Consider the following 26,171-nt stretch of genomic DNA (forward strand, 5'->3'; position numbering starts at 1 on the left):
CAGAAATTAAGTTTGAGACAATAGAAAGGACATTTTAAACTCCATTTTATAACAACAAATATAACATACAAAAATACTTGTTTTGCTTCTTACTGTAAAAGCAGGTAAGACTTTTATTTTCAATTCTATATGAAGGCTGAAAGATATAATTCAGCACATGTGCCTCATATATATGTATGAGGTCCTGGATTTGATCCCAGGAGCCACAAAAACTAATGAACCAAAAATTGCTTTAAAAAATTCAATATAAAGGAACACCTACATATATCTTTGATCAAATATTACCACAATATAAGGATTTCTGTTCATAGTCTTTGAGATCATCAGTTTATATTTATTCAAAATCTAATGTTTTGCCTAAGAAGGAAAACTAACTTTAAATATTACTATTTAATTAAAATAGTAAAAAATTTATATGTCATACCCTATAACATTTCTTAAACTTAAGATTAAGCACACTTATGACTGCAAAAGTGAGAGTAAAGAAATCTGGAAGGAAAATTTAAATTTTTAACATGGTTATTATTTCTTGGCATACAATGTTTAATAGGGCTAAGTGCCACAAGGTGGCACCAAATACAATGGATAAAAATATGAAGAACATACTTTTCATGCATTTCTTTTATGTGTTCTTCTTTTGCTAGGAGTTCAAATTTCAGAGACTTCATATTTGATGACTGTTTAGTGAGTTCATTTGTTGCATTCTAAAGTGAAAATAACACATTTAAATGCGTATTTTATTCTTGAAATAAGCAGCATAAAATGTCATTCTTACATAGTTTTCAATATTTATGGTTATAAGTAAATGTCTTATTTTAATAGAAATAATATAGTATAACAAAATTTATATACAATATTATGAAATAATAAAGGAATACATTCATATAACAACATAACCAGGTTTTATTTACAGATTCAAAGGCTTAAGAGATGAACTCAACCTCTCTAGCAGAGGAGCAACTAAGCATTTGTGAGCATATTTAATCTGGTATAGGTATTAAGTCAGTCAATCCAGGATCAATTTTCAGTGATCTTATTAAGCTATTAAAATTATTCAACACAGGGACTGGAGGAGAGTTATACAGGGGTGGTTAAGGCATTGGGCTTGCATGTGGCTGATTCTGGTTCAATCCTGGGCACTGGATATGATCTGATCAACTTGAGGAGTAATCCCTGAATGCAGAGCCAGGAATGTATTCAGCTCTGTATATGTATATGGGGCCCAAAACTGAAACAAAAAATTAGTTAAACAATACAAATATTAAACACTGTAAGGATTAAATAGTATCTGCAAAGCATTTCGAATCAACCTGGAAACAGATAATACAAACAGCAATTTTAAAACTATAATCATTCATTATGAACTTACTAGAAAACTGGAAAGAGGGTGTTTTCCTTTTGTTTTTGGACCACAATGGATGGTGCTCAGGGCTTACTCTTGGTTCTGTGTTCAGGATCACTTCTGGCTGAACTCTAGGGAGCATATGGGGTGCTGGGGATCAAACCTGAGTCGGCTGCATCCAAGGCACCCTATATGCTTAAATATGTTTCCAGACTCCAAAAAATGCTTTAAATAATCAGGATGCCAAAGAATTATAATATAAATTGGGTACAATTCAATGCGTATTTCATAAATTATCATTCACTGTCACTGTCATCCCACTGCTCCTCAATTTATTGTTTTTGGTATATCGAATACACCACAGGTAGCTTGCCAGGCTCTGCCATGTGGGCACAATACTCTCGGTAGCTTGCCGGGCTCTCTGAGAGGGGCGGAGGAATCCAACATGGGTTGGCTGTGTGAAAGGTGAACGCCCTACCGCTGTGCTATCGCTCCAGCCAACAGACAAAATAATAAACCCTTACAAACCATTCACTGGTAGAACTAACTAGTCTCTAAATATCAAATATCTTCTTTAAAGCTGAGTATCAAGAACAGTGTCTATTATGAATGAAAGTGAAGAGACAGAGAGGCTAGAAAGATAGTACAGGAAGTAAGGCAATTGCCTAGCATACAACTGACTCATGGTTCAATTCCCTGCACATATTCTCTGAGCAATGCCGGTAAAACCCAAGCACAAGAGCTAAGGGTAGTCTAAAGCAAGATGGGCGTCACCCCAATTTCTCCCCCACAAATTACTCGATCTAACATTCAATATTACTATGATGGAAAATGACATTAACTTATGAAACGCAAAGACTTCTTATTACTCAAAAAATCATGAGGGGCTGGATGCACACAGCCGACCTGCGCCGATTCCCAGCATCCCATATGGTCCCTGAGCACCGTGAGAAGTTAATTCCTGAGTGCAGAGAAAGGAGAAGCCTCTGTACATCACCGGGTGTAATCCAAAAACCAAACAAACAAACAAATCATGAAGTGAATTTTAATCTCTATACTAAGATCAAATACTATCTCAATGACTTTATGATTTTATCCTCTATATGATAAGCCTCATAGAGAGCTTTCTTTGAATATCAAAAATTTCAGTTTATACATCTAATTCTACATTTTAGGGTTTATTTTGTGGGGGGTGGGGTTTAGAATTGGTGGTGCTTAAGAGTTTACTCCTGGCTCTGTGCTCAGGGATCACTCTTGGCAGTGCTCATGTACTTGTGTCAGCCACATACAAGTCAAGTGCCTTAATCCCTGTACTATCTCTATGGCCCCAAATTCTATATTGTAAGAAACAAAAACATATTTTAAGAGTAGGTAATTATGCAAAAACTTCCATAGATATCTTTTATTACATTTCTATTATGTAATATATAAAACATGGTGGTTGAACTAGTTCTGAAGATAAAAGCCATCTGAAGATATTCAAGGAATTTTAAACATAAACTTGTCTGTAAATCTAAATATCATTAATGAAACAAAATTTTTAGGCAATTTCATTCATTTATTTTATGCTTTGTCGTATTTTATCCTATTTATAATGCTCCATTCAAATATTATTTAAAAGTATATAATATCTTATTTTGAATTAACAAACTCTGAAAAACTCATATTTTAAAACCCTTCTAAAGTTATGGCTACTCTATTTTAATTCAGGCCCAACCGGAATTTTCTTACTCTGACTAATTATAGTTATGGTACTACATACATTATATTTTTCGCTTTCAACTAGCTATCTTCACAGGAAAAAAATTAATATGTGATAGATGTGAGCCAGTTGTAAGTAGCATAAACTGTCCCAATTTTCATGAAAACTTGCCAATGAAAACAGTTTTACTGAAACTAGTGCCAGTCTTAGTTTTAACTTGCTGATAGTATCAGCAGTATTTCAATACAATTCCTTAAAAAAAGTGGAATTCTGCTTTTTATTCTTATACTCAGGTCGTTTGTTAAAATCTATAAAATCTACCTTTCCTCTGTCTTCCACTTTCCTTCCTTCTTCCCCATCTCCAACCAACAGCCAAATTTAAAAAACAGAAAATATACAGTGGGAAATTATTTTATTCATGCTGACATACTACCTGTTTTCTTGTTAACAGACACTATTACTATTATTTCAGTGATCTGCAGGACAAGTAGTCCTTTGGGTTCATTTCCCCTCTGTGCTTGGGGTTGGGGAGTCATTCCCAGTGGTGTCTGGGGGAACTTGCAGTGTCAGTGATCAAACCAAGGTCTCCTGCATGCAAAGCAGGACTCCTGCATGACTTAGTCCACTCAGTCTATTTTTAAGGAATTTTATTTAGTGAAGAGAGAAATACAAGGTAAAGAAGAGTCATGGAATAGAGTAACTATAGGCAGTCTCAGTCACCCACTAAGTTCAAGTACCACGGTGTCTTCTCCTTTTATCAGAAAATAGTACTGTAGGATACAATATGAGAATTTTCTTTGTTGGGGCTGGAGAAATAACATAGCAAGTAGGGTGTTTGCCCTTAACATGGCCAAACCAGTCTTGATACTCAGTGCCCTCTAGGTAAGGCCCAGAGATAGCACAGAGATTAAGGCATTTGCTTCCTCATTTGCTGCTTATCCAGGTTTGATCCCCAGTACTACTAGCTGAGTATCATCAGAAGTGTACGAAAAACCAAATATAAATAAATATATAATAAATACCTTACCAGGTTCTGGGGGATGTTATTTATAAAACACACATCTAATTTAGTAGAATTAAGTCTGAATTAATATAAACATGTCTTTATTCAATAACTTTTATCTTCATATTTAATAAAGTATAGTCACCTTTAGTTTACACTGTAATTGCTTAATTTCCAAATCTATGCTCTTTGCAGAAGATGATGAAACTTGTATCCGAGGAGCTGGTAGCTGGGAAGTTTCCTCTGCCAAACTTGTGATTTCTGATGAAGATTCCAATTTCTTTAGTAAGTCGTCTTTCTCTTTCCGCAGCTCAGTCAAGTTCAAGTTTAGCTTCTTTTTTTAAAAGAAAACAATTGTGAATGCATTATAAAAGTAATCATATGTAATCTATTACCAGAAAAAAATCTTACAGTTAAATGATGAAGTGCAACTAATTAAAACTTGTTATTATAAGTACTTTACAAAAATTAAGACTTCTATTTATTTTGCTTAAGGTTGTAGGACTTACAAAGGTTAAAATAAAATGAACCATCTGTACTCAATATCCCTTGGCTGGATATATTTAGTCATGATGTGGTATTTCTTTGCCTTCACATATATCTGGTTAATCCAGAGATTCACATATTTGATAACCTTGAGTTCAGGGCCGATATACTTACAGTAAAAGCCAAGCTGGAGCAGGATGGGATAACAGATGTTAGTTGTTTATTCCACTGGGTAGGTCTTCCTACCTTATATAGCAGCCAAAATGCTTCTCATTTAGAAACATAAATGTTAAGTCCAATTAGCAAAAGAGGCTTATTAGAGATTTAGTTCAAATAAATATTACACAAACAAATTCTTCCTCAGTCTTATGCAACTGATAGTTGTAAATCCTATTTGAAAGTAATATATTTCACTGAACTTATCATAGAAATGTTAGTAAGATAAATTTTACTCAATAACATGTTAGTCATTATTTTATATGAAATGGCATAAAAGAAAATATCTTAATCTTAGTCTTTCTCATTTACCAGTGTTTAGTCTGCTGTATGTCACCAAGCAATAATGGCATAACAACTCAGAGCTCCTTAAGAGGATAGCTGCATTACTATTTTATTATTCCAAAGAAGCTTATAATATGGTAGTTTAACATAAGGAACAATTAGACAAAATGGTACAAAAATCTCTCGGAGGGGGAAAATATCTTAGTTAAAGAATTATAATTAGAAAAAGCCAAAGATGTAGCTAACATGTTAGTAGTATAAATATGGAACACAAAGTGCTACTTAAATATTGGTACTATATTTAAAAAATAACTAGAAACTGTACCACGAGTTTTTGTGTATTAAATAAAATATGTATTTACACATATTTACATATGTAATTATGTATTTGTGAATGCAGACATATACTGCTAAGTATGAATATTAAGTATGAATATTAAGATCACTGATTAAAAACTAGATTTCATACATTTAAGATTAAAATATCTTGGTAAAATAAAAGATATCTGTGAAGAAACAATTTCTTTAGCAATACTTAAAAATATTTTGTATGCTTTCTTGGGGCTACACCTAGAGGTGCCAAGGGCTTATTTCCAGATCTAATATAAATTTGTTCAGGATCACTCCTGGTAGAACTTGGGGGACCATCTAGGGTGCTGAAAAGATGGAACAAGGGTTGACCAGGTGCAAGACAAGCAACCTACATTTTGCACTATCATTCTGTCCCTCTTTAATAATATTTTAACTTCTGAAGTAAAAGCATGATTCTATGGATTTTCAGGAAGTACTAGTTCATGAATGCTTTCAAATATATGTAACAGCTCCATAATAATTTTTAAAACTGAAAAATGATCCAAGCTTGAATCTACCTCTTTGTCCAATAAGTTGTCAGGTTCTATAAATTATATAATGTTTCTAATATTTATTCTCCTCTGCTAGTTTCTCAGTGAAAACTAATTACCTCACTAACACAATTGCAATAGTCCTTCTGTTCCTCACAACCTTTCCCTACTTCAAAGCCTTTATACAGTTTTTCTAATAGCACTGCTGGCCTGTTATTCCCTTATTCAGAAAACCACCAGGGATTGCCTGTTTCGACAGAATAAAGTTCAGATGCTTGTGGTTATAACAAGACCCAGATTTAACTTGAATTTGTGTTCCAGTCAGACATAACCTATAGTCAGATTTGTCTGTTTTTCCCAAGCTTGTCTGCCATTTATGCACTGGTAATTGTAGAAATCGTGGGTTTCTGCTAAAATCTCTCATGCTAAAATTGTAGTTTATTACTTCCTAATTTCTCTGTACTATTCTTTTCTTATGAGCCACACCCAACTAGGTGCTTGAGGGGTTACTCTTGTTGGTGCTCAGGGATCAAACCTAGGCCTCCAGCAAGCAAAACATATGCTTGAAACCACAGAACTATCTTTCCTGTCCTATTCTAGTCAGGGGTGCTATACTTGGTGTGCTTGGGGGCTACTTTGAGTCCTTCCTCAGCAGTAATCTGGGGATCATATAAGACTGGAGACAAAACCAGAGTCTCCTGCATATAAAAAATGCATTCCAGTAATATCTATATGCAGATATAATTCAATGCTTAAAATAGAATAAAATGCCACTTCTTATGGTTTCTATATTCCTATTATAAATAAAATAGAATTAGCTTAAGTATCCAAAACCAGGTAACTAGATAAAGAAACAGTTAGGTAGATAACTAGGGATACACAACAGAATACCATCCATCTAAAGGAGAAGACAAAATCATGCTGCTATTTGAATGGATTTGAAAAGCATCATGCTCAGTGAAATTAGTCAGAAGAATAGGGACAAATTAAAAATATCTCTCTCATATGTGAGAAATAATGAAGCATAGCAAGGGACTAATATAATATCTTTTTAATTGAAAACTTTATTCCTTTGATCCATTCACAGTGATACTCAGAGGTCACTTCCAGCATTGTATTGTGCTAGGTATTAAACCCAGGGTTCCTGTATGACAACGAGCTCTAGCGCAGTGCACCATTACCCCAGAACTCCACAATATTTTACAAGTCTACTTCAACTTAAAAGTTGACTTCAGTGAGAGTAAGTACTGGGACTTTTATGGATGTATGTGCAGATAGTTATTCTAACTAAGGATCATAAAACAATAAAATGGTAAGTTTAAAGCTAGGCATGAGTTATTATTTAAATATAACGTTGACGTATAAATATGAAATGGAAATCACCCTTTCAGAAGCTGAGGAAGAAGGAAGGAGGATACTTAGTCCTTCAGGAATGTGTCACCCCATAGCAGGCAGAACCCTAAGATGACCTCTAAGGACCCAAGGTCCTTGTATATAATATTTCCCCACATATAGTGGTTCTAAGAGTAGTGCTACAAGGACCTAAGGAAGGTAACAGTGAGCAATGAAACAGAGATGACAGCCCTACAACAACCATAAGAAGCTGAGTTTTTCCAGCAAACACATGAGCCTTCGAGAAAAGCCTGAGTTGTCAGAAGGAGGGCAGCCTGCTGACATAGCATGTGGTACTCAGGAGCTTGACACCACCAAGTTGTGCCAGACCCGGGGCCCATGAAAGTATATAGTAATGAAGTTGTATTGGCATCCTTTCTTTTATTAGACTGTGTTTCACTGCACTTTGCAGATATGCAGTTTCTTTCTTTACAAGAACCCTGAACCATAAAATAATTATGACTCCTGAAGCCTCAGGTGATGGTTAGCGTTTTTTAGCAATAAAGTATTTTTTAATTAAGGAGCTCACAATTTTAAGACAAAATGTTATTGCATACTTAGTAGACTATGGTATACTGTAAACATAACTTACACGTACTGGGAAGCCAAAAATTTGTATGACTCACTTTACTGCCATATTGACTTTATTGCAGTGGCTAGTAACCAAATTCACAATATCTGTAAGGTGTGCCAGTATATTGCTTCTAAGCTGCTAAATTTATACTAATATTTTATGTTGCATGGAAAACTAATGAGTCCCAATACTGAAAAATTAAACCTTTTTTTGAACCTGTTCCTTGTTTTCTTACTGCCGCCCTCCCCCAACACCCAGACTTGATTAAATCTCCACTCATATATCCTAGTTTAATTTTCTTTTCCTTATTCATAATTTTATATGAACTTTATTTCTTCAATAATTTTAAAAAATTATTTTATTTCCTGTGCTAGCAATACACTGTACTTATATCAGATCTTCATTTTTCAGTTTGTCAAACAAAAAAATCTGTCCAGAAGTCTCCTTCTACTGTTTTTATTAGTAAGTGAAGAACCCCAAGATGAGAAAAAGTAAACCTCCCTTAATGACCTCTTTCCACTTACTTGAGGTAGATTTGTTCACAAATTTGTTTTCTTCTGGAGGTCCAAGATAACATGTTCTTGGAGATTTCAAAGGCATCTGAATTCAAGCTCAATCATTCATTACATTTTGGCAGGGTGGCAGAATGTATACAGGGAGGATTTAGGTTTTGTGTTATACATATGGTAGTCAAGGCTGTCTCCTGGTTCTGAGCTCAGGGATCACCCCTGGGGATGCTTGGGGGACTTTATATGGCACTGGGGTTTGAAACAGAGTTGGCCAGGTGAAAGGCAAACTCCCTACCCTGTGTATCTCTGGTCCTTTATTCATACTTTTAAGACTATGCAATAAACAATGCATCAGCTCTGTTTCCAGTGGTTTACAAGACTGTCATAATCCTGACATTTAGATAGCTACCAGAATAAAAACTAAAACTGCCTAATAGTAAGAAACAGGAACTCCTATTAAGGACATGAACCGAGTCCTGTCTGGTAAAACTCGTTGTGACTAGCTTGCTTCCATGTATCTCTCATGATTTATATTAACATTCAAACATAAATTATCAGAAAAAAAATTAAGCAGGGTCCATAGAATGAATGGAGCAGCTGAAGTGAAAAGTAGTAAAGGAGTTAGGGGGATATATAAACTAAAGGAATTGTTTCCATAATTTCCCCCATGTCTAAACAATACATTTTAAGGCACGCTATAATTCTGAGGTTTCAGAAGAAACAATATTTGGTATTTGCCTATTAAAATGTGCAACACTAGCTGAGGAACATATAAAGAAATTGCTTTGGAGGATTCACTTAGTTTAGGACCAGTGCTCTAAGTGAATTAGAGCATTGGCTATGTTCTTCATTTGGCATAGCTCTTCATTTCCAATAAACTGACTCTGACCTATCTTTGTATTCTCAATAGCAACCATCAAGTATGATTCAACTATACTGTTCAGTTCTCCATCTATATGTTGGACCACTGGGCTAGAAACTTAATAACTGTGTTTTAGCTTCTTGAAAATGTTTTTTGTTGTGACTGTGGGATTTGAAAAGACAAAAACTGAAGTTATTAAGGGGGAGTGAATGAACCGAAAGGGCCCAATGAACTGCAATGAAGGGATATTGACACTTTAGTAGTGGGCATGATCTGATAGTGCTGAACCCCTAGAGCATATGAACTGTTAAACTCTTGTAAACCAGTGTTACCTCCCAAAAGGGAAAACAAAACCACCACCACCCCTCACCCTTCCCCCAAATAATAGAAGTCCACAGAAGCCAAATCAGTCAACATTCCTACACTTAGTGAATGAGGGTTCCTTTGCCATCACATTCCACTAGCCTGGTTGTTTGCAGGCTTTTGGAGATAGGTAATTCTCACTAGTGTTAGAAGCTACAGTGGTAGAGTGGTTGGGACTTTAGTTGCTGTGGTGGTGGTGGTGATGGTGGTGGTAAAAGTATTTTATGCCAAAACTATAAACATTAACTATATTGTAAACCATGTTATTTCCATAAGGATATAATTAAATTTAAGTTAAAAAAACACTATAGAAATTTTAGGGAAGGTAGTCAAATATGAAGATGGATAGTAGGGTCATAAGAACAGAATTTCTGAGAAGTTCATAGGGGAAACTGCTGGCTACAGAAGACAGAAGAATTCTTTTTGGGTCAGGGGTAGGCATCAAAATTCTTGAAAACAATGAATAACCAAAGTGTAAGATTAGAGTTAGTTCCAATTTACAATAATGTACTTTTAAGTTTTATTTATTTATTGAAACCAAAAAGGGAAATAGCAATTATTAAGTGAGAATACCATTTTATTTTATATCACCATAACCTTAAATCTTAAATTCTGCATATATCTACTAATACAAAATAAGGTTATTTCATGCTGAATACATAGTATTTACGCAACATTTCGAATGTTGAATAGGTTTATTTACATAAATAAGTTAATTTATATTCTGTAAGCAGATTTTTCTGGCTCATATTTATGTAGAACAGCATTTTAAAACATTAACATAATTTAAAAAATATATAATAACGTTACCAGAACAAAAGAGACTGGAGAAATAAATTATAGTTCAAACTATATATATAAGTTCTATAGAAAAGAACCTTAGAAAGTTAGTAACATTGCTCTCTCTTATGTGAAGTTACTGAAGCAATATTCTTTCATTGGTAATATTATTCCTTTGCAGATATAATAAAAAAAGAAGTAACACTCTGTATGTTGCCTATGTATAAGACTAAAAGCACAGTCACTTAATTAAAACATTATATCAATTACAAGGAAAATTACATGATTTTCTAGGTCACTAGCAGAATATTTTCCATAAAAGTGCTTACTTACAAAGATAAATAGTTCAGATTAATAACTTTCAAAATAGTAACAAATGTCTTAAATTTAAGAGTTTATTTTTTATGACTCTTGGAAGCTCCAAGAGAAAACCAAAATTAAAAACCATCACCCCTCTTCTCCCAAAACACCAAAAAACCAACAAAAACAAAACAAAACAAAAAAGCATAATAAAAAGGAAATGATTCGCATAACAGAAATTCTTATAAAAATGCACTGAGTTATTCTATAACTCATTTGTAAACTATTTTCTGACAAATGAGTTGTTAGAAGCCTAGAGTATGTTTCACAAAATGTCAAGCAAATGAAGGTAACATAGAGGACTTTTTACCAATGCTTTTGCTTGTAGTTAGACTTCAGTAGCCTTTAGAGACCATTAAGTACCCTTTGGCTAATTGGCCAATGGTAGATTAATCCTCTTTTTATTCTAGCAGCACTATTTTAACACCCTTTACACTCTGTCAGTGTAGTGTCTGAATGACAAAATAATATTGTGCATGAATAATAAGCAGAAAAGTTAAATTAACATTTCATGTTTCACATGCCATACCTACGTGTCAGAAGAATTTCTTTTTAAGTCACTGACATTCAACTTTTTAAAACAATCTCATGTTGACATCTTATTGAGGTGAATCTTCCTAATTACTGCTAATTGCTTATCAAGAAAAAAACTCCTCATGAAGTGCAGTTGTCTTGTGCAGATGAACTTGGCTCCACTGTGCACATTAAAGACAAAACATGACACTTAAGGTGCTACTTTATTATAAGGTCATACTAAATATGGTTTGCAATTAACAGAGCAGGTTTTTTTTATGGGACTGAATATGCCAGTCTGTCTTGATGGGTTCAAATTAGATTTTGTCAAAGAAATATGGACATATCCATGTGGATCAGGACTATACTGCTTTGAAAAGCATTTATAAGGAGCAAAATTAATTGAATATACTTACATTTTATAAAGTAAAGTCTAGGTAATTCCAATTACATATTTTGTAAGTATGTCTGGAAATGATTTCCAAAATGAAAATCAAAAATATTTCAAATTTTCACTGTTTTAAAACAGCTTACTACTACTTTGAACTTTCAAGCCAGCACAAATAATGAAGGTATTTGCCACGTAGCTCTGCTATTGTTGTTTTGACATTATAGAAATGTATAGTAAATAGTAATCTATATGACCCTAGCAATATACAGTGTTTCAAAATAAAATTGCTAATCTAATTACTTTGATTTGTTTTGGGGCCACACCTAGTAGTGTTTAGGGCTTACGCATGGCTCTCTATTTAGGGAGCACTCCTGGCAGGGCTTGGGGGACCATAGGGGATGCCAAGGATTGTGAACCTGGGTTGACTGGATGCAAGGTAAGTACCCTACTCATTGCACTATCTCTCCAGTCTCTCCTCTCTCTTTTTCTCCCTCCCCCTCCGCCTCTTCCTCCACCCCTTTTCCTTTTTTTTTTTATGGCAGATGCCCTTTTGTTTTTTTTTGTTTGTTTTTTTGTTTTTTTTTTAATTTTATTTTTTTATTGAATCACCATGTGGAAAGTTACAAAAGTTTCAGGTTTAAGTCTCAGTTATACAATGCTCAAACACCCATCCCTTCACCAGTGCACATATTCCACCACCAAGAATCATGGTATACCTCCCCCCTTCCCTCCACTTCCCCAGCCCCCCACCCCGCATGTGTAACTGTAAATTTCAATTTACTTTCACTTTACTTTGATTACATTCAATATTTCAACAAAAAATTCACTATTATTGATTTGGAGTTCCTGCCCCCTAAAGTCGACCTGCTGAAAAGAAAGCATTTGGTAATTTGTTTTCCATTGCTGAGAATGAAGAGATATGAGGTCAGGAGGCCGCACTAGCAGCTGCACAGTTTTGGATTTCTGTATTTCAGTATTTTAGTAACTAAGTCCAGAGAAATATCTGCCAGAAATCGCAATATTGTGAGCTTGTATCTCTCAGATACTTTATATTCCACATATGAGTGCGATCTTTCTATGTCTGTCTCTTTCTTTCTGACTCATTTCACTCAGCATGATACTTTCCATGTTGATCCACTTTTCTTTTTTAAGTTATTTTATTAATTCACCATGTGGAAAGTTACAAAGCGTTCAGGTTAAAGTCTCAGTTATACAATGCTCAAACACCCATCCCTTCACCAGTGCACATATTCCACCACCAAGAATCACGATATACCTCCCCCCTTCCCCCCACCTCCCCAGCCCCCCACCCCGCATGTGTAACTGGTAAATTTCACTTTACTTTCACTTTACTTTGATTACATTCAATATTTAAACAAAAAAAAATTCACTATTATTGATTTGGAGGTTCTCCCCCCTAAAGTCGATCTGCTGAAAAGAAAGCATTTGGTAATTTGTTTTCCATTGCTGAGAATGAAGAGATATGAAGTCAGGAGGCCGCACTAGCAGCAGCATAGTTTTGGATTTCTGTATTTTAGTATTTTAGTAACTAAGTACAGAGAAATGTCTGCCAGGAATCACAACATTGTAAGCTTGTACCTCCCAGCTACTTTATATTCCACATATGAGTGTGATCTTTCTATGTCTCTCTTTCTTTCTGACTCATTTCACTCAGCATGATACTTTCCATGTTGATCCACTTATATGCAAATTTCATGACTTCATGTTTTCTGACAGCTACGTAGTATTCCATTGTGCAAATATACCAGAGTCTCTTTAGCCAATCATCTGTTTTCGGGCACTCTGGGTTTTCCCATATTGTGGCTATTGTAAACAGAGCGGCAATGAACATGGAAATGCAGATGTCATCTCTACTATACCTTTTTGCCTCTTCGGGACATATTCCCAGGAGTGGTATTGCTGGGTCAAATGGGAGCTCAATTTCTAACTTTTTGAGAATCGTCCATATTGTTTTCCAAAAGGGCTGAACAAGTCGGCATTCCCACCAGCAGTGAAGGAGAGTCCCTTTCTCCCCACATCCATGCCAACACCGGTTGCTTTTGTTATTTGGGATGTGTGCCAGTCTCTGTGGTGTGAGATGATATCTCATTGTTGTTTTGATCTGCATCTCCCTGATGATTAGTGATGTTGAACATTTTCTCATGTGCCTCTCAGCCATTCGGATTTCTTCTTTGGAAAAGTTTCTGTTCATTTCATCACCCCATTTTTTGATTGGGTTGGCAGTTTTCTTCTTGTGGAGTTCAACCAGTGCATTGTATATCCTTGTTATCAACCCTTTATCGGATGGGTACTGCTTAAATATCCTTTCCCATTCTGTAGATTGTCTTTGTATTTTGGTCACTGTTTCTTTTGAGCCTCCATCCCTTTTCTCTGGCACACTTGTCTGTGCTCTGGGATTACTCCAGGCACTGCACTCACAGGTCACTCTTTGTGGGGTTTATGAACTGTGCCAAGATTTCAACCCAGTTGGCTATGTGCAAAGCAAGAAATACTTTACTCTCTCTGGCTCTAGTTTCAATCTTAAAATAACTGTCACTGTCACTGTCATCCCGTTACTCATCAAGTTGTTTGAGCGGGCACCAGTAACGTCTCTCATTGTGACTTATTATTACTGTTTTTGGCATATCCAATACGCCATGGGTAGCTTGCCAGGCTCTGCCGTGCGGGCGAGATACTCTCAGTAGCTTGCAGGGCTCTCCAAGAGGGGCGGAGGAATCAAACGCCCTACCCGCTGTGCTATCCTTAAAATAAATGACTGATTAATTTTTAGCCTTCAAATCACGATCACGAAATCCCGTTTGAATGAGCCTCATGCATGAAGAAACGGGCAGAGGAACCCAGGTGTGTGGGAGCCCAGGCTGAGATCGCAAAGGCTGTCTGATCCGGGACTGGGCCTCTTCCATTCAGATCCCTCATTTTCCAGTAGCTAGGCAGTCACACTCTGAAAGTGCCCCTGGTGCCATGTAATCCCATCAACAGCCAACATCCAGAGACTATAAAACCAAGCTCCCGGAAGAGAGCGACGCACAGTCTCTTGCCAGTTCCGTTCTAAAACTGAAAACTTTGACTCTTGCAGAGTCAGTTGTAGCGATGCGACTGCATGCCATCTAATAGCCTAGTTCTCCCTCTTGGAGAACCTGACAAGTTACCAATAGTCTACTGCCTGCCCGGGAGAGCCTAGCAAGCTCCCCATGGTGTATTTATGTCACAAATACAGAACAGATATATACATACCTCTTGGAGAGCCCGGAAAGCTATTGAGAGTATCTCGCCCGTATGGCAGAGCCTGTCAAGCTACCCGTGGTGTATTCCATATGCCAAAGACAGTAATAACAGGTCTCATTCCCCTGACTCTGAAAGAGCCCCCAATCGTTGGGAAAGACAAGTAAGGAGAGGCTGCTAAAATCTCAGGGCTGAGTGTAATAGAGACATTACTGGTGCCCGCTCCAGTAAATCGATGAACAGTGGGATGACAGTGATTCATCTGTCTACAACAAACCTCACTGAAATAACAATATAATATCTGCCTATGAACATTTAGTTATATGTTCCCATTTCTCAGTTCCTCTCATTACAATCAGCAGCATTTTATGATAGTGATCATTCACTTCTGCTTGAGATACTTTCATCACTTGTCTTCCTGGATACTCCTGTCGCCTCCTTTTCTTTCTAGTTAATTATTCACACTTTCCATGTGGTCCTTCTGCATTTGCCCAAGTTTTAAAGGTGGGAGGGTGAGGCAGGACTCATACCTAGGAGTTATCTCTTCTATGTTTCTCCTTAGGTGATACTTTTCCAGTCTCATGATGTTAACAACTAGTTAACACTAGTAACTACCAAACTACTATATCTAAATAAACTCAGTCATTTACTTTAAAATTTAAAATATCCTACTGCTCATCTGATTTCCTTGCTGCAGTGACAAATTTGCATTTGGTTATAATGACAAGATTTCATAGATTTTTTACATTTTTTGTTAAAGCAAGTGCACTTATAAAGATATTTGTTATATTTTAACCAAATTTCTTGACTTTTTCTTCAAATGAGATTTCTTCTCTCACAATATAGATGTACATGCACTGTCATCAATGTTCTAGTCATTTTAACTAGAATCCTGATTAAGAACCTTAAAATTTAACTCCTTTACATTACTGTATGATTGGCCACCAATCTCTGTGGCTTGTACCACTATACCATCCCGTTTCTTCTCTTTCTATATTAATAATGTCTAGATACTTATCATCTTTTGCTAGATAAACCACCTCTTACAGCTGCTTGCATTTAAACTCCATTATCTCAAACTTTAGTCTCAGTCCTCACTGCACATGAGAACCAGATGACAGCTTTTAAAAACTGAAAGGGTGACAGGACCACTATAATTCAGATTCAGTGGTATTGGTAGGATCTGGGAATAGGCATTTTTTAACACTCCACCCTCTACCCCCCAACCAAAAAAGGATAGCATATAATTAGGGTAGAGGATCATAGCTATTCCAGATTACTCACTATTCTCAGTAAATGACTTTCTCATATTTACTGCCATTTCACACATTCCTTTTAATAGCTTCATTTCATAGATACAACTTTTCACTATTTTCCTGCATTTTCATAAAAGGTCCAACTCTCCTCTTAGTATTTTGCAAAGGGCTAAGATCATATCTAATTGATGAATATCCCTTTATTAGTGTGTGCTATATGTGTCAGGTACATGAAACTGAATTGTAAAAAATAAGAAAACACATGAAGCCAGTATTTTAGGCATTTAGGGCAAAATTCTAAAATACAGGTATTTAAATAACATAATTAATAAGAGAAAATGTAACTTCTTAATTCTAGTCATGTCAAATTTTCAGTGAGCTCTATTGCAAACCACAACACCCAAAAGGAGAGACAGAACAAAAGGGAATACCCTGCCACAGAGGTGGGGTAGGGTGGGGGGATAGGGTGGGGTGTGGGAGGGATACTGGGATCATCAGTGGTGGAGAATGGACACTGGTGGAGGGATGGGTACTCGAGCATTGTATGACTGAAATACAAGCATGAAAAGTTGTAAGTCTGTAACTGTACCTCACAGTAATTTACTAATAAGATTTTTTTTAAAAAGAAAAAAACTTCCAGTGAGCTCATCTATGTAAAAATGTCAATTAAAAGAATGAGATTGAATAAAGAAAGTAAGATCTCATAATATAAACTGGCTCCTTAATACTAGAAAATATTATTAAATTTTATTAAATAAATATAAATTTCTAGAGGATGTTATTCGGATCACATTTTCTTATCTTAGTATTTCTGTGGTAAGATCAGAAGTGAATCTGATAGCAGAGTATGAATTTACAGTGCAGTGTTCTAAGAGATAATAAGAGTTCCTTACAAAGTCTAATGCACGACACAGACATTCTATTAACAAATATTGCTTGGTTCATCTACAAGATAGGGCATAAGAATAAGACAGTCACGTCCAATTCCACATGGATTCTCATCTTAGATCCTGGTTTTTGCACAGTTTACCTTGCGAACATGATCCGAGTGACATTTCACAAATTCCTGGATAAATGTTGCTACACTCTGCTAGGAGAGAGACAGGCTGTGTCATGCACAGATCAATAATAGCACTGTGTTTCATCAGCCTCAAAATCAAAAGTGCTTCATCTGGCAAAAGCCATGGCCCTAGAGAATCTGACATATATAAACTGAAAGCCCTACAAAGAATGTGTACTGCACAAACTATTGGGGTAAGATAAAGAAAGGCTGTACATCAGCAATGAAATACACTAAGAAAGTTTTCTGCTTCATTATTTCTAGAGATATGAATAAAGATCACAAAAATGGTAATGAAGCTTTTAAAATTCTGTAATCCTTGACAAAAAGCACTAAGTCCTGTACAATGAAACACCTTCCATCTTTTGAAGTGTTACATAAATACATATAAACCAAAGAAAAACATACATTTAGGATATCATACATATCAGATGAATGTTTCTAATTCAAATATATTAAAATATATTAAATTCAACATATACATGAATGTTTTATGGGGAGCCATAAAATGTGGTTCTTTTAAAATTATAGGGTTTTAGCAATAAGACTTCAGATTTAGTAGTTAATAAACTCAGTGTTTGAATGTCATATTAGTCTAAAAATCCAAGTCATATGTTGATAGTTATATGTTGGTTTATGCTCTGTTCTTCTTAATTCCACAGTCTGACATTTGGCAAAAGTCCTTCATTTTGGTCTTGATTAAGCTAATATTAGATTAACTGCTTAATGTAATTGCGTAAGAGATTAAGGAATGTGAAAATTCAAATTCTAAAAATTAACCTGCTTATGATAATTTATACCCAAAGTTTTGGAGAACAAAATCTGCAGTTGTGGAATTTAGCTAGATATGGTTCAGTGCAGAGGAACCAATAATTCATTAACATACTAAAATAATGACATCCAATAAAAACTTAACAAAAGATTATATTTCTTGGGATCAAAGAGATAGTAAAGCAGGTAAAGCACTCATTTAGCATGCAGCCAGTCCAGGTTTAGTCCTCAGCACCACATATGGCCCAAGAGCCTGCCAGGAGTGATCCCTTAGTACAGAGCCTGGAAAAAGCCCTGAGCACTGCTGGTGTGGCATCCAAACCTAAGTATACACACACACACATACACACACAGTACATATATGCATATGTATTTCTACAGTAGTTTATACTTATACAACATACAAGCTGAAATATCATGTTTGAGTTCTAGGGAGCAGTGATACTGTATAAAAGTCTGTATAAAAGTCCAGATTATATTTGTGAAGTATCTTCATCTTCTGGAGATACTGTCAAACCTCCTCTGTGAACAAGAAATCCTATGAATTTTTTGCTACTGTTCTTAATATAGAGAAAATTCCTTTGGAAGATTAAAAGGAATATTCTCTTCCTCCACAAAATATGTGCAAGTCAGGGTTCTGAAAATTACATATTTATAGTTATAAGAAAGGTAACATAAATGAAATGGAATTAGTAGGATTTGTGACATTTTCTTCTCCTGGAAGGAATCATACCATTAAAATTATTAACTCTGGGTCTGGAGCGATAGTACAGCAGGTAGGGCATTTGCCTTGCATGTGGCTGACCTGGATTCGATCCCCGGCATCCCATATGGTTTCCTGAGCAATGCCAGAAGTAATTCCTGAGTGCAGCGCCAGAAGTAACCCCTGAACATTGCTAGGTATGACCCTAAAAGCCCAAGATAAAAATATTAAAATAAAATAAAATTATTAACTCATATCAAAACTATGTTATCCAGCATTTTCATGATAAGGATTTCAGATGTTTATTTGGTCCCTCAATGCCATCAAATATTTTTATTTCATCATTGAGAATGAATATTAAATATTGACCAAGTTGAATCTACTCTTCCATTTTTAAGTCTCAAGCTTTCACTTATATACCAAATTATCATTTCAAACTTAGTAGATTACAAAATTACGGCAAACTTAGAAAAAGTTAAAAAAATAGCTATAGGAAATACTTCAGTGAGGAAGAGCACATAAAACACAATTTGGGTGATATTCTACATTAAAATGATGTGCAGAAATGAGGAAGAATTTTTGAAATTTTGATAAAAATTTGCATTATCATATCAGTTTCTGATAAAACACCATCAATATGTCAAGTTTTATTGATAACATATCATACTCTCATAATTGATCAAGACAAGTATGAATTATGCTTTTTTGCCCCTGAACTACACATATATTAAAAAAATACTGATTGCAAATTTTAAAAGTAAGAAGTTCATAGAGTTTCACTTTTTGTTTTGTTTGCTCATGTTGGCAAGTGTTCAGGGCTTATTCCTGGCTCTGCATTTAGGAATCACTCCTGGTGGGCTCTGAGGACAATATGGGGTGCCAGGAATTGAACCTGGGTTGGCCATACACAAGGCAAATGTCTTACATGCTGTACTACCTCTCTGATCCTTGTTTCACTTTTTTAAAGCCTTAATTACCTCGTATACAATATGACGGCTATTTTTCTTCTGAGACTGGTATGAAATATTGGTAAAAATACTGAGAATGTATGTGAGTAAGTCATAATATAAATGCTACCTATTGCTTTGTGAAAGATAGTAACAGCATAAGGATGAAGAACACACACTCTAAAATCATACTACACAGACTATATAACTTATTACCATTTATAAAATATTTGACCTCCGGCTCTTATTCTCTCTGCCTCACTTTCTCCATCAGTATAACATGATCAAGTCTAACTCCTTGAGTGTCTGAATTAAAAATTTAAAGTAAAATGCTTATTTAGCACAATAAACAGCATAACAGAGATGGTCCCCAGGGCATTTCACTAAATAAACAAACCAGAGTTAAGGTAATTACCAATAATTACAGCAAAATGATGGAATCTAAAACACAAACCAAAACAAAGAAATTCATAGATAATAAAAACAGATTTGGTCATTGCCAAGAGGAAGAGAAATAACCAGGATCAGAAGCCTCATAATTTATGAACGAAGGAGTTGAGATATTTGACTTGGGACCCAAAGGCAAAAAATGTGAAATAATAAAATGCCCTGTGAAATAATAAAATGTAAGTTAAAATGTTTCAACTGACAAAAATATTCCTGTAGTAACATACATGTATTTAAAAAACTGTCAGACTTTTGATTTGAATCAAAATAGAGGGGAAAAAAATCTCAATTCATTCTCCTGAGGATATTTATTTCTGTGAAAATAACATGGGATTTGAATCAGTAATCTGAAAAATCAACATAAATATTTATTACTTTTAGATGGTAAAAACAAACAAAAACAGTATGAATGAATATTTCTAAAATACAGACCTCAATGAGCTACTATACTACCACCACACTATCAGTGCCAGGAAGTGGTGGTGGTGGGTGGTGAGGGAGGGTCACGTAGGCTGTTGGGGAGGGGAGTCATAGTAAAGCTGAGCTGAGAATGAAAATTGTAAAACACAAGTAAAAATTGCACATCCTGGCTGAGAGTAAGTAGGAACAACAAAGAGAAATATTCTAAAAACCCAAGCAGAATCTGTAGCGCGCGCGCACACACACACACACACACACACACACACACACACACACACACACACTTTTTTTAACAGAAGGTGAATGGGATTAAAGTATTGGAATATAGTCATCTCAAATAATAATAAATAGGAGGAATATACCATCTGAGAGGATGGAAACAATGTGATTGATTTTAGGCTATTTATCCTTTTTTCTATTTAAAAAGATTTTTTTAAACTATTTTAAACATTTATTTTTACTTCACTTATATCTCATTTTTGTTAAATCTTTTTCTAACCTCACTTTCCAATATTCAGATCATTTTCTTTTTCATTTAATCTCTCTTCACCTTTGTTTAGGTTGCTTTAACTAGTACAATAAATTCTTCCTTTCAAAAAATTTTACTTGAAAATCTCACAGATTATTCTTAAAAGTAAATAATTTCTGACTCATATTTTGTGATTATGCAGTTAACTTTTTTTCTCCAGGAAAAACCTTTATTTTTTAAATTATTTTCAGGAATGTTTAGTGAGACACTATGATTTATGAAGTTATTCATAATAGAATGATTGCAGGCATACAAAGGTCCAACACTAGTCCTACCACCAATGTCCCCTTCATTCCAAAAATGTTCACAGGTTCCCTCCATCCCCCCAGTCTGGCTCCTTGGCAGGCATAAACAAATTTATTTTATATTATTTGGCCCAATAAAACTTAAAGGAATGCCAAGTGTATTATCAGAAAATAAATGAGTAAAAGTCAACTTGTGATGATTAATTGCTCTATGTTTTAACCTTTCTTACTCTAGTGGAGAACAAACACATGCACCATCAGGAGTGCAATACTTTGATGGAAAGCTTCTCCTGTCCTCTAAAGAGGCTCCTTCACCACTTCTTGTGAAACTGGTTTCAAGGTTTTAATTTTCTAAGCTGTTGCTTGTCCATGAAGTTCTGTACAGTTCATTCAGATCTGAATGATAATCTAGCTTGACAGAGTATTCTTGGTGTGGTGTTCATTTCCTTGAGTTTTTGTACTATACCCTTCCATATTTTTCTGGTTTGTAGAGTCTCATTTGATAGATCTGCTCTTACATGTTATGGGGTTTACTTTGTAAGTAAGTTCCTTTTCATCTCACTGCACTCAATATTCCTTCTCTATCTTTGGATTTTGACATTTTGAGTATAATGGGGCTGGAGCGATAGCACAGTGGGTAGGGCATTGAACCTCGTGCAAGGGGTTCTTCTGCCCCTCTTGGAGAGGTTGGCAAGCTACTAAGAGTATCCCGCCCACATGGCAGAACCTGGCAAGCTACCAGCGGCGTATTCAATATGCCAAAAACCGTAACAAGTGTCACAATGGAGACCTTACTGGTGCCCACTTGAGCAAATTGATGAACAATGGGATGACAGTGCTACAATGTGTCTTTTAGTTTTCTTAATTGGGTCTACTTTCACTGTGACTTGTTGGGCCTCTTGGATGTAGGTGCATGTGATAATCAACTCTGGGAAGTTCTTATCGATAGTTTGTTTTACTTGGGAGTGGGTATATACCTGGCAATGCCTGGGAGTTACTCTTGGCTCTGCATTCAGGAATCACCCCTGGCAGGTTTGTGGGATGCCAGGGATCAAACCATGGTTGGCTATGTGCAAGACAAGAGCCCTACCCGACTGTAGTCTCTCCAGCTCCCGATATTATTACTTCATTACATTTCACTTCCTGTTTTTCAGGAATGACATTTTTTAAAAGAATCATTATAAGATACAGTTACAAAGTTGTTCATGATTGGGTTTCAGTCATACAACGTTCCAACACCTGGTCCTTTCACCAGTGTACATTTTCCACTGGTGAATGTACCCAGTTTCCCTCCCTCCAACCATCCATTCCAATCTACCTCAATGGCAGGCAGTTTTCCTTTTTTCCTCTCTGTCTCTCTTTCTTTCCTTTTGGACATTATAGGTTGCAATACACATACTAAAAGGTTATCATGTATATCCCTTTAACTACTTTCATCAATCAATTCTTGCCCAGAGCGATTATTTCTAACTGTCATTGTCATAGTAGTCCCTTCTCTATCCTAATTGCCTTCCCCAACCCACTTGTGGCAAGCTTCCAACCGTGGACCAATCCTCCACAACTCTGTCACCTCTCGATGATTCTTATATTGTTCCACTTGATCTCATCCTGTAGTTCTTTGGTACACTGTTATTCACTTCTTTTCAGACTATTTTCCACTTTCCGTTGTTTCCTAGTGGTTCCTTCCTCATCTTGGACCTTGTAAAAAATACAAATGCATGCGCGGAAGGGGGAGATGTGTGTGTGTTGTTCACGGACTCTCGGGGCAGCTCTCTCTCTCTCTCTCCCTCCCTCCCTCTCTCTCTCTCCGCTTGCTTTCAGTGCTCTTGAGCGGCTGTGTATGGACCGGATCAGGATGGGTCCTCCTTGTGCTTTGCTTCTGTGTGTGCTGTTGTGCTCTCTTCTGTCTGTCTCTCTATATCTGACTGTCTCTGTAGACTCTCCTCTGGTCTCTACGGACCTCTCTCTGTCTATCGTCTCTCCTCTGGTCTCTTCTGATCTCTCTTCTTTGATCTCTCTTTCCAGCGCCTTTCTGCTTCAGTCTCTGAAGCCCCACTCGCTCACTTCTCACTCGCTTTGTGCTCTTTCTTTCCCTGGCTTCTGGCTCCCATGATTCTTTTTTGCTCTGTGCTCTGCTTCTGTGTCTTCTCCTTGCTTCTGTGTCTTCTCCCTCTACATCTCTTACAGTCTTAGTTTTCATAGTAATCACATAGGGTGGTGACACAAAGGTGGGTTGAACATTAACAAATCAACAAAGAGGGGTAAGACCACTCCTCCAGGAGATTAACAAAATCTCATCTAAGGAGATTACTCCAGATTACTAGGAGATCCATTTAAAGATGGGATCCCATCCAGGGTGTGTCACTTTCTTCTATCCTCAACTAGTAATCCACTTAAATAGTTATAGTAAATTTACTTCTAGTATTTCTAGCAATGTCATTCTGTATGAGCACAGTAAGAGATATATCAGACTTATCGTTTGGTTCTTCCTGACGACTTTCACTATATATTCCAGACCACAGTCCTCAGGCTAGGTTAGTCTTCCTAACCCCAGCAGGGTCCTAGTCTCGTCATTACTTTTGGATCATGACAGCATTTGTCTATGACCATGCTCTCAACTTATAGTTGAGTATTGTGGCGCTTTGGCTTGGCCCATTTCAATGCCAGGGTAGCTCACAGCTTGCCCTGGGTCCATTCCCTCCCTCGCCGGGCCCCTACTTTTGGGGTGATAGGAACTAAGGGCAACTGAGTTGAGAAAGCAGATGCCCAGGAGTAAATATTATTGGAGTCAATCAGCTCCCAAGTTACAAGGCATAATATTAACTGTCTTCCTGTGTCCATACAGAAAGGACATTGCTTTAAAGTAAACTAAGTTCCCTGTGGCAAGGCTGAAAGGACAAACCCAATGTTATCGTACAGGAACACCTAGATCTTTTGCTCAACTTTTGTTATTCTCCTATTCCGAGCATCTATTGACTTAAAAAAAAATCACCTGCCATGCTCTTAATTTCTGTCATATCTGATTGCAGTAATTTTTCTTTCATTTCAATTTTCTTACTTTCTTGTGTTTTGCTGACTACCTGCGCTATTATTTCTTTAAAATAAATACCCTCATCATAGTGTCACTAAAGACAATGAGGATTTACTGGTGATGTTTATGACTTTGGTGGTACTGTTTTCGTTTATTCAGCTTGGGGGAGCTTCTGTGTATTTTCCCTATTGCTTTTGTACTGTTCTTGCTGTGCTGGGGGTGAGTTTTTGTAGTCAATCCCTCTGAAAGATGCTGAAAGATTAAGCTGGAGATTGCTTTCAGTCATCTCTGCCCATCCTGGGATGGTGGAGCAGCAAGAATAAGGTCAGGAAGGAGCCGTACTGTGGGACCTTAATATGGTGTAGATTGGGTGTGGAGGCTATTGGAACCCACCTGGTAGGAAGGGGTTATGTCCCCCCCCCCATTCCAAAATAGGCCCAGTCATATCAGCTAGAGGTGAGCCGCAACTGGGACTGCGGAGCAGTAAGCATAAGGTTGGAAACAAGCTGTGGTAAAGACCCTTACTATGGTGCAGGTCAGGTATGGAGGCTGCTGAGAACCACCCGGTAGAAGGGGTGGGGGGTGCTTTGCCACCTATTCTGGAATAGGCCCAGCAATATCAATCAGAGGCAAGCCTCATCTGGGATGGTGGAGCAGCAATAAATGGTCATAATTAACATTTTATGTACTGCTATTTACATCCAAATATTTCAGATTTAATATCTGACATTACTGGAATGCTAGATTTTTGTTTTATTTTTTCCCATTTGTTGCTTCTGTTCTTTATTGAAGTTTTAGATTTGCTAAGTATATAACAATCTTCAACTGTACATGAATTTCTGCCAGTGGCCAAGGCAGTTCCAGATGATTCTGACTCTCTGGTTCAGTTTGTCACTGCTATGAATGTAGGAATTATTATCTAAACCAGATAGCAGTATTCTCAAAGCATCTACTACCTGGATAGCACCTTGCTGCTTCAGGACCATACACTTGGACATCTCTAAATTCTTTATTTATACTGCTATCGCTGGACTGGAGTGAAAGCGCAGTGGGTAGGATGTTCACCTTGCATGCAGCAGACCTGATTTCAATTCCTCTGCCCTCTCGGAGAGCCCGGCAAGCTACCGAGAGTATTTCACCCGTTCAGCAGAGCCCGGCAAGCTACCAGTGGCATATTCGATATGCCAAAGGGAGTAACAACAAGTGTCACAATGGAGACGTTACTGGTGCCCACTTGAGAAAATCGATGAGCAACAGGATGACAATGACAATGACAATGACTACAATTGCTACTAGCATGTAATTTGTTGTTTTTTATTAAGTTGAAAGTGAATGTTGTATCTTTGGATATTTCTTCTATTTCTAAAACTATTAATATATCTAAGCAATTTTAAATCATAAACCAGTTGTTCAAATACTCTACAAAATAACTTGAAAGAAAATAAACCTATTTATAATATTATACAATATATATCTCATGTAAGAATTCTGAGAATAGTTATTATCATAGTGCCATAGATATGGTCCTCTTCCTCAAAGTAGATAAATTTTATAGTGTCATTTTATATACAGAAGTTTGCTGTAGATATAATATAATAATCACATCTTTGCTGAAGTAGACTTGACATTGCTAATCATTTTTTTTCTATTGTAATGAGAAGCACAGTGTGAATCACCTCTATCCCTGTGAACCCACTGGTTTATTTTAAATAACAATACAAGTCTAAATATGGAACTCTCTAGTCATAATGTATAGTTAAAATATGAATCAATGTTCTCAAATCATGTTATTATTATTAAATATCATTAATTATTTTCCCACAAGAGCATGCATATATGTTCCACAAATTTGCTAATGCTAAGTATCATTAAATTCATCTTCCCCAAATCTAACAATTC

The 26,171-nt window shown here is 36.3% G+C and overlaps 1 protein-coding gene across 5 annotated transcripts in view; it reads right to left on the reverse strand.

Moving 5' to 3' along the window:
* Positions 1–26,171, reverse strand: part of CNTLN (centlein) — a 277,959-nt gene that overhangs the window by 37,460 nt on the left and 214,328 nt on the right. For all 5 annotated transcript variants that reach the window (XM_055123768.1, XM_004600347.2, XM_055123767.1 and 2 more), the window contains exons 19-20: positions 4,193–4,381; positions 607–704 (exon numbers count right to left, since the gene is read on the reverse strand). In XM_055123768.1, the coding sequence (XP_054979743.1) occupies positions 607–704; positions 4,193–4,381 (287 nt within the window). The remainder of the gene's footprint in view (positions 1–606; positions 705–4,192; positions 4,382–26,171) is intronic.

This window comes from Sorex araneus, chromosome 1, assembly GCF_027595985.1.
Source record: "Sorex araneus isolate mSorAra2 chromosome 1, mSorAra2.pri, whole genome shotgun sequence".
NCBI lineage: Eukaryota > Metazoa > Chordata > Mammalia > Eulipotyphla > Soricidae > Sorex > Sorex araneus.